Source organism: Cyprinodon tularosa, unplaced genomic scaffold (assembly GCF_016077235.1).
Source record: "Cyprinodon tularosa strain WSP-4 unplaced genomic scaffold, ASM1607723v1 ctg166, whole genome shotgun sequence".
NCBI lineage: Eukaryota > Metazoa > Chordata > Actinopteri > Cyprinodontiformes > Cyprinodontidae > Cyprinodon > Cyprinodon tularosa.
Window position 1 is genome coordinate 1,555,930 of NW_024038493.1, and position 10,296 is coordinate 1,566,225.

General features: G+C 34.3%; 1 protein-coding gene across 1 annotated transcript; it reads right to left on the reverse strand.

Annotated features, from left to right (window-relative positions):
• Positions 1 to 787: 787 nt before the first annotated feature.
• Positions 788 to 1,600, reverse strand: LOC119780766 (vegetative cell wall protein gp1-like). The gene has a single exon (XM_038280908.1). The coding sequence runs from the start codon at positions 1,598 to 1,600 to the stop codon at positions 788 to 790; it is 813 nt and encodes a 270-aa protein (XP_038136836.1).
• Positions 1,601 to 10,296: the final 8,696 nt, after the last annotated feature.

Genomic DNA, 10,296 nt, shown 5'->3' on the forward strand with positions numbered 1-10,296 from the left:
TTGTAAAAGAAACCTGCCAACCCGTTCAGATAATATGTTTGCCTCTGTGTTTGTGGAAGGAAATTTTCTCCAGACAGAAATGACACAGGGTAGATTCCACATAATGACAAGAATTAATTTATGTTAAAAGGTCTTTTGGTTTAACTTTAAATCTGAATTGACAGCAGCAACTCGTCAGCAGACAAGGGGAGTGTTTTAGTACGTAAATGTTTCACATAATGCAAATTCAAAAGCAGACAGCAGCCGTTGCTATGTGTCAAACATCTTATTTGAGCTCCACTGCATCACAGCATCACAGCACTCTTTTGTTCATTTATTCCACAATGCAGCGCATCTTTACTTGCATCCTGATTCTGCTAACTCTATTTGGCAAGTATGCCTATGTTACACTTGTGCTTTTTCCAGCTCAGAATGAATCCACAAGTGTTATGGGAAACAACAGCATGTCCACCGTTAACATTTACGAGGGTTTACAAAAAAGGCACCCATTCTTCTGTAACAAACCAGTCTTGGTCATGGAAAAAAAGAGCTGGGAGGATGCTTGGAGCTACTGCAGAGAACACCACACTATACTGGCCAGTGTGGTTTCTGAAGCAGAGATGCACCTCATCAAGAATGAAATGAGCATACTTCCCACCACTGAACAGGTCTGGATTGGGTTGCATTTCTTCCCAGGGGACGGATGGCTGTGGGTGGACAACCAGCCTCTGGATAAGGAGATCTGGGGTTCAGGAGGAAAGCCACAGTGTCCAAAAGTTAACAGAGAGTGTGCAACCTTAAAGACAAGTTATTCCGCCAGGGCTTTAAGGGAAACCAGAAGTACTTCAAGTGACTCTGAAAGCATTTCAGCCCAATCTGGTAGTACCTCCACAGAATCTGGAAGTTCTTCTACTGAGTCTGGAGGCGCGTCAAGTGGATCTGCAAGTACTTCCACTGAGTCTGGAAGCGCTTCAGGTGGATCCGGAAGTACTTCCACTGAGTCTGGAGGTGCTTCAGGTGGATCCGGAAGTACTTCCACTGAGTCTGGAGGTGCTTCAGGTGGGTCCGGAAGTTCTTCTACTGAGTCTGGAGGCGCTTCAGGTGGATCCGGAAGTACTTCCACTGAGTCTGGAGGTGCTTCAGGTGGGTCCGGAAGTTCTTCTACTGAGTCTGGAGGCGCTTCAGGTGGATCCGGAAGTACTTCCACTGAGTCTGGAGGTGCTTCAGGTGGGTCCGGAAGTACTTCCACTGAGTCTGGAGGTGCTTCAGGTGGGTCCGGAAGTTCTTCTACTGAGTCTGGAGGCGCTTCTGGTGGATCCGGAAGTACTTCCACTGAGTCTGGAGGTGCTTCAGGTGGGTCCGGAAGTTCTTCTACTGAGTCTGGAGGCGCTTCTGGTGGATCCGCAAGTACTTCCACTGAGTCTGGAGGTGCTTCAGGTGGGTCCGGAAGTACTTCCACTGAGTCTGGAGTTGCTTCAGGTGGGTCCGGAAGTAGTTCCACTGAGTCTGGAGGTGCTTCAGGTGGGTCCGGAAGTTCTTCTATTGAGTCTGGAGGCGCTTCAGTTGGATCCGGAAGTACTTCCACTGAGTCTGGAGGTGCTTCAGTTGAAGGATGTAGCATTTTCGGTGACTTTGGAAGTATGACAGCATATGGGATTGATCTTACAGATGATTTATTGCTGGAGGCTCATGATTGTGAAGAGAAATTGCCTTTTATTTGCTACTAACATTACACTAAGTAATACACTAAGTAATTTTCAGTAATTAGTTACATTTCTTCTATGTTTTTATTTGATTATATATATGGTTTAGTTCTTGCTGACATTTGTATTTATCAGAAAACATTTGAATGATGTCACGCATTAAGATACAGAAGCAGTCTTGGGATCATTGTCTAAAAATGTGTACTTTTCATCATTTGATCAGATTTCTGTTCTTTATTCAAACATGTATTTGTTTTTAACTTTAATTCATTTTTGATTGCCCAGATTTAGTTGTTGAGCACAATATTTCCTGTCTTAGAAGTTGGTTTGAAATTTTCTCTGATCTTACTTGTAACACAAGATTTTAATAAAACAAGTTTGTGGTGTACATAGTGTCACTTGTGTTTCCTACTATATGTTTCCCTTTTACCTTTTTAACGTATTGACAAAAACAAATCAGATCTGACTTAAAATCCAAATTCAAAGAGTCAAAATTAACTGTGCAGAGGACCATGGAGGAATGTGTTGTCAACTTATATTACAAAACCTTCAAGTCCTGCAATCATATTTCCCCAAATTTGTTGTAATCAGCAAAATAAAGAAGAAAAATCCAGACTTTCCTTTGCTTAATTTATCCAGCTACATTCTGTAAACCAGCCTCAATGAAATTATGAATGTTTATCTCTGTTTAAAACACTCCCAACTGTACAGAAAATATAAATATCTTGACTAGAAGGTAAAACTTTTTCTAATTTGGTTGGTTTACTTAGCTATGCTCTAAGATGGATATCATTTCATCAAAGAACACATTTCGTGAAAGATTTACCTGGATTGGTAAAATGTCTGTTAAAATACAGACAGACTTCAACTGACCTTTTATTGGCGAATTAGACTTTATATGGAAGCACATCTTTGAAGATGGTGGTAATGAAATCTTTAGCCAGGTAATGCTGTAGATGATGTAGTATATACATCATCTATCATTCATTTTATTATATTAGCTATATAATCTTCCTCAAATTACAGTAAAAATTGTCTTGTGAAAAGAAAGGTCTCCGGGGAGAAATGTTCCATCAGTCAGACATAAAAAAAAAAAACAGAGATTCGACTCTGAGTTGACTATGACATCAATAGAGACTCTACAGATGTAACAAACACCAAAAGGTAAAATTTTAACAATTTATTACTATCAGATCATCAGTGAGAATATTATCTGTCTGAGTCGACTACCTGCTGTATCGGTAGTATCTGAACTCCACTCTATCAATTTTGCAATAAATATACTAACTTCTTTACAGAGAAAAAAAAACATTAGAGTGACAGTCTGTTGTCATCATTATTATTTTCAACTAGAGCTGAATTAGAAAACATCTTCAAATCAAGTTAAACGAACTACTGAAAAAACATTGAAAAAATGTTCATATACCACCTGTCTCTATCTTTAACCTTCAGGTGTCTTTAAGATTTCCCTATCAAAATCCCTAATTTGACTAGTCATCCTTTGGGTCAGGTCCTTAGGTCCTAAAAGCTCCACCTTTATATCCGCTGTTGGAAAAAAACAACTTGGACAAGCTACCGGTGCAGAACTGAACCTTTATTTTTTCAAACCTGTGATTAAAGCTGTTTTAAAAGCTTAACACCTTCCTAAATATGGCCCCTGCTTCATTCACCTGCAAATGCCTACTAGATTTTTGCCTAGGTTTAAGCTATGCTATTAGGAATTGAAATAATAATAAAGAAAAAAGGATCTTAAACAGAAAAGGTAGAAACTTTGAACTCAACACCCGTTGTCCAAAAAGTAAGTCTTTAATGTCCGGATCAATTGTAAAACTCATTATGTATTTCAGTTTCTAAACAATACATCTTGAATCGTGGCGACTACTTAGTAGAGCCCCACCGTCCCACAATGCCTCGCAGTTAACCAACAGGTCGGGGTGGTCAGACCAACAGATCTCTGTAAAATAAATTAATCTTCACCAACTTTAATTTCCGGTCAATCCTCCCCATTCCTATCAAATGCAAAAATATACACAGCATCGAGGTAAGAACCAATCAATCGTTCTACTAATGATATTCTTTACACTTTGGACTGTAAAGGCTAAAATGATCATCGCTACGACTCATAATAGCATTAATAAGGTAGTTTACTCACACACCCTTCAACTTAGCAGGCTAATCTGATCTATAGGTTCTGCTTCAGTGAAAACCAAAGTTAATTCCAGCTCAATTCAATTTCAGTTCAGCTTATTTATATAGTACCAATTAACGACACATCATCTCAAGGCACTTTATAAAGACAATTCAACCAGATCATACAGTCATATGGTTCAAGGTTGTTTATCTAAGGAAAACCTGCTGATTACATCCAATCATTGACTCAGAGGCAATCCCTCACACCAAACATGCTTGTAGCGACAGTGGAGAGGAAAACTTCCTTTTAACGGGAAGAAACCTCCAGCAGAACCAGGCTCAGTGTGAGCGGCCATCTATTCCAGTCTTTTCAATCTTGGAATCAAATTATTTATTCACACTAGATCTTGGACTTGTCTTTATTGAAACAACACTTTGCTGGAAGGTGCTAACTGGCTTATCCGGACTAGGGTACTCACTTGTTTCCCCCTGCATACATGCCAAGTATCGTACCTCTGGCGATGGAGTATTTCCAGTTTGATATTTACTAATTTAGCAAAATCAAAGCGTTAAAAAAAATATATATTTTACCAGCACGGAGTGCTAATCTTTTAGAAAAAACTTTTAAACAACCAGAGTAAGTTATTAACGTATAAATAAAAAACAAGACTATACACTTTTATGAAAACTAGAGATTTGTGGAACTTCTGTCTGCAAAAGAAGAATATTATAATAAAATGTGGTAAAATAAATTGCCAATTTTTATAGAAAACATATAGAAAAAGAGAGGAACTCAAAGATCCTTTTAATCAGCACTTTCTGTTGTGATAATGTGTTTTTTCTAACTTGGACAGACACATCCCATAGAAGAAGGTAATAATATATGCAAAAAAACTTGCTTTCTTTGCATATGCAGACTATGACCACATGCATCTCTTCGGTTCCGTCAGCAAATATAACATTTGTTTAAGAAATCTATTAACTAAAGCATATAAAGCTCATCCTTCTTATTCATCCTTATCTAATTCACTTCTTGACCAATATAAATAGCCAATGAACTAACCTGGTTAAATTTAGATAAAACATTTTACAACTTTAAAATTAAGTGCTATAATGTAAACTTTATAAAATAATTAAGACTCCTGCATTTTAAGAAAATTTCAAATCTGCACTTTCTGTTTTGAATGTGTTTTGTCCAAATTGGACAGAAATGAACATCCTGGAACACATCCTGTAGAAGGTAATAAGAGATGCAAAAAACCTGCTTTCTTTGCATATACAGACTATGACCACATGCAAAGCTTCGGTTTCTTCAGCCAATAAAAAATTTGTTTAAAAAAGCTATCAAAGAGACACAAGATCTCGTTTTTATTCATTCCACTGGTAGTCTGTTTTAAACAAATAGAAATAGAGGCCTGCCTCTAATTCTGGCCTCCTTCCAATAATGGCCTGAACCAAGATGCACCTGAGGCCTATATTAAAGGATTTACGGTAAACATATAAGGTTCAGACAAGAATGCTCTTTTGTTAAATTCAAATATATGCCCAGTTTGCAACAGTTTTACTAAAGCCCTGTTTACACTACCCTCGCAGGAATGTTTCAGTTGTTTTGATTAGATGGCGCCTCCTGCTGTCGGTTAGTCAGAATGACAATTCTTCATTTATCATGTGACTTTTGGCAGAAATTTGCTGGAAGTGCGTAGAATTGTTTGGTACGCAAGGAGAGGCTGTTTTGTATTCAAGCACGGATCATTATGTACTTGGGGGACAATTTATAAATTATATTTTGAGTCAAAGTTAGAGTTCAGCTTTTAAAACAAATTATTTTTGTGTGTGCAACATTTAATTTGAAAAACACATTTTATTTGTGTGTGACATTAGAGGAGAGTTTGTAACACAAGTTTTTTTTGTCAATAATAACATTTGAGTGCAACATGTTTATTTGTGAGTTTTAAGAATTGTTTGTGTGAAACATGCTTTATGTGTGTCCGCCACATGTTTTTTTGTATGCAACGTTTTGCCAAAAAATTGACTCCATACACCTCGTTGCTGGTTGTGACATTTTGGAAACATCTAGTAGGAATGGGCCATTCTGCTGTCCAACAGCCAAAGGTCAAAAAGAAAACAGACCTAAGAAATAAGGTAAAACACCATCTCTGTAATTTGAGCTTATATAATTGATTTTGTTAATCATGACTGGAATAAATTCAGTTAATGCTTAAAGTTGTTTCTTCTTTGTGAATATTATAGGAGAAATGTCCCTCCTTGGATTAAACAGGGTTGATCACCTGATGATTGAACAGTACATCAGCTCTATTTCCTTTCAGCTGCACAGCTAATTTTATAAGCTAACATTAGTGCTTCTTCTAAGGATGATCTTTCTTTTACATGTAAAGGAAATTTTAAAAATGACACAAGAAGAGCTCATGCTAATACTGAGTTTCAGTATTAACAAAAACATCAATGTAAGCACTGTACATTGTAATGACCAACTTTTACAGCACACATCTTTCCTTACTTTATTATTAAAAGTCTGACAGGTAAAAACCCTAAAGTTTCCAAGCAGATGCATGTCTACATATTTCGCGAAAATATGGAATGAAATTTGTTCCATTATTATTGCAACAATTTATAAAACAGTTTTCTTCGATTTTTTTTTAATATTTATTATATTTTTCAGATTAAATTTTATTTTTTATTTTATTTTTTCAAATTTAATTCATTGAGTCAGATCTGATTTTTTTATTCTCTCTTTTTCAGATTTAGTTTTCCGAATTGCATTCTTTCAAAATTGTGTTTGGCAAATCGCTTCACTTCTGGGCGGGGGCTTTTTGAGTTTTTGTCTTGATCTTGTTATTTTTTTTTCTTTTGTTTTATTGATTCAACCTACCTTTTTCCAAACTGAAGAGCTTCTGTATTAGTTCAGCAGAAATGATAAAAAAAAAAAAAAAAAAACAAAAAAAAAAACAGATTTCTTCAATGTAACTGATCTGTATTGCTTTAATGTCTTTTTTCTCCTTAGGAACAGGTTAGCCATGACAGTAATGATGTAAATAATAAGAGAGAAACAAAATATGACATCTTTTATGTACATCCTCTGCAGCACATTTATACAACATTCAAATGCCTTCCATAAAAGAGGTCAACAAATCTTTTATTTTATTACATATGATAACTCTTGACTTAAAGCCAACAGATTCAATGCAATTCCTTATAAATAATAATTTGGGAAACATTAAATTATGGCATTTATTTATTTTCCAGATGGCTACATTTGACAAAAAGCTTGTTAGTTCTGAAATCAAGCCTAATGTACCTCCTCACTTTCATAAAAGTGCCACCATACATTCCTAAAATTGCTAATACTGCAAACAGAAAGTGACACAAAGGTGAAAACAAACGAGGAAATCAAATAATAAATAAGAATAAATAAACCACTGACTCTCAAAAGAGACTTTTGGCAGGGTGGCAAAGCTGCAGCTGTGGAGCTGTTAGCATCACCGTGAGACACGTCTAACATTAATCACCTCCAGCACTGACACCCCTACGAAACTGATGTCACTCTTCTCTGTTGTGGACATAAGTGCTTTGTTTATGCTCCTCCAATGCACAGCAGGCTTGTTTTTTCCTCAACAGGCAATGGAGGTGGACACATTTTTGGAGCGCTGAGACATCAGAACAAACAAATTTTAAAAAGTGCAGCTGAGTGACAAATGTTACATCCCATAACACTCACATGTGTGTGGTCTCTTAAAATCCCTACTTCTGCCAAAAAACTCTGCTGAATATAATTTAAGAAAGTGGAAAAAGAAAAAAAAAAGCAGTTCAATATAAAAAGCAACATGAAAAAGACGTAACATGAGAGAATCTTTGGCAAAATAATAAATGTAACCAGCATGAGTGCATATTGCATTAAGGTTTGGCTTCTGAACTTCCTTTAAAAATAATAGTAATAATAAAAAATGAAATTCTACAATGCATCTGCTTTACTGTGCAGGATTTACTGGCAAAAGAACACCCCACACTCATCAGTTTTTGTCCATGCAACTTCAACTCATTTATGCCTGGCCTGTATGGAGTGAATTTTCTTCCATTATCTTTGCAAAGAAAAATGAAAATGGTGAAAGAAAACTGAAAAAAATAAAACCCCAACACATTTTGTAAATGTAATCAAGACAAAAAATACAATCCAGAAATAAAACTTAAAAATGTTTTAATTAAAAAAGGGTTCTAAGATTATTTTTCATGTTGTGTTTTTTAAACAAATGTTTTTTTTCGAATGTTATTTTGTCCAACATTTTTTTGTCTTTCTGTTTTTTCAGGTGTGTGATCTAAACTTTTTATATTTTTAAACATGTTAATTGTTTCATTTTTGTTTAACAGATTTCAAATTTTAAAATTTTGTAAAACTTCAGTTTTTCAGATTATTTTTTTCTAAATTACATTCTTTTCAAATAGCATTCACACCACATTGTCTTCACTTCAAGGCCTATACAAACTCAATACTAAGGTGCCTATTGACCAATAAAAAAGTGGTTGCTAATGTTGATGCAGACCAATAGAAATGCATCTTCACTCCTCACTCCAGAGGAAAACCCATCCCTTGTCAAGCAGTTGATGCAATTAAGTAATGCAATCTGTAAAATACAATTTGAAAAATATGCAATTCATAAAACAGGGGAAAAAAAACAAATAATTTGGAAAGAATAATTAAAAAATGTAAAATCTGTAAAAAAAAAAAAAAAAAAAAATTGAAAAAACTAAATGAAATAGATCTGGAAATATAAAACCAGATCTATTTCTAAAACATATAAAAAAAAGAATAAAATATAAAAATAAATGTAATTTTCATTTTTTTTTTATGAAAAAAAAAAAAGTTTTGCAACTGCTAACCATTTTCTTCATTCTGGATAGCATATTGGTAAAATAAAAAGTTACAAAATGTGTTTTTTTTTTTCTTAAAATTTTGTTTTCTTTGCTTACAATAAAAATGGAACAAAATTCACTCCGCAGGCTTTTTTCGAGAAGAAAACAGAACATAAAAAAAAACACTGAACCGAAAAAGAAACATACATATACAATGTAATGTACACCATATATTCAAAACACATTTCAAAATCCGAGGACTTTGAAATCATTAGCCAAAATAAGTATTTTTTTTCTCAACCCATTTTATCTTTATCGAGACTGTACAATATATGTATATAACATGAGGAAACGAAGCAATAAAAAATAAATACTTTTTCGCTATGTCATCTTTCAAAGAAGTATAACTATGTACATTTATACCGGTATCAATTTTTTTCCTTAGCTTATTGTGAATGCGTGTGTTCAGCAAGCAGGTATTGCGCACAGTGTGAGTTTTTTTTTTCCTCCATTATTCTAAAAAGTAGCTAACTGTGAAACCTGACAACAGTACGAAAAAACTAAGTTCAACTTCTAAAATTGACTTTTAAATTTTTTTTATGAAAAGTAAATTTGATTCAAACGGATGACAAAGTGTCAGCGAAGTGAAAATGTGTTCGACAAGCAGGCATCATACCGTTATTTTATAACCCTCTTAATGGTCGTGTACTGTTTCCAAGTATGATATAAAAACAGGTGAAAACAAAAAAACATCTTTATAAGTAAAAAAAAAGTGAATTCAACAAAAAATAAAATAAAAACAACTCTTAATCTTCATCAACAATGTTTCTCTGTCAAAATGGACAATTCTTTTTTTAAGAATACTGAATTATGGAAGCGCACTGCATTAACCTGGAGAAAAAAGAAATTACTCTTTTTCTCGTTTTCCTAAATTAACCAGATCATTTTTACAAAAATTTATGAAAATGTTCTATTTTTCTGTATTAAGTAATGCTACTGTAATTTCATACAGGATGTCTGTTACTGCTTGCATTGCAGATTTCTAAGCAAGAGATGCCTTTCCATCAGATAAGCTTCACTATGCTTTCAGTCTAACCTTAATGAATTCTTATTTTCTTTAGAATGGAAACAACTGGAAATGTTCTTGTCTCTTAGTGATCTTGATGCAATCGGCATTAGTTTGTAATCTTTGCGAAGACACCTGCGTTTGTTTTCCACTTTCTCCCATCTTTCCAGCTATCTTGCTAATAAAAAAAAAAAAAAAAAAGCTTTTTTCATTTATTTTTTTCAAATAAAAATTATCTTGTTAATTTGGAAAATCAGACCAATTTTTTTTTTTTTAGGTGATGCAATACGCTTCTGTACTTAAGGATGTGTTTGGATTAATTTTAAGGATACGCTTTAGATTTTCTGAAAAAAAAAAAAAAAAAACATAATACTGAAGTCCACAATTCCTTTTGCTGACTAGTATCCAAATATTCAAAATGACACCATCATCAACGGCGAAACAAAACCTTAACTATCTGACTGTAGAAAGAAAGGGCTTTGATTTAAGAGGACCAGTTTTAGCCCATTTTTGCCCTAAATGTTAATTAAATTAATTTAATTAGTTGAAAAA

Coding starts and splice junctions, on each gene's coding strand:
- LOC119780766 (XM_038280908.1), bottom strand. CDS start 1,600: ATGCTACATCCTTCAACTGAAGCACCTCCAGACTCAGTGGAAGTACTT.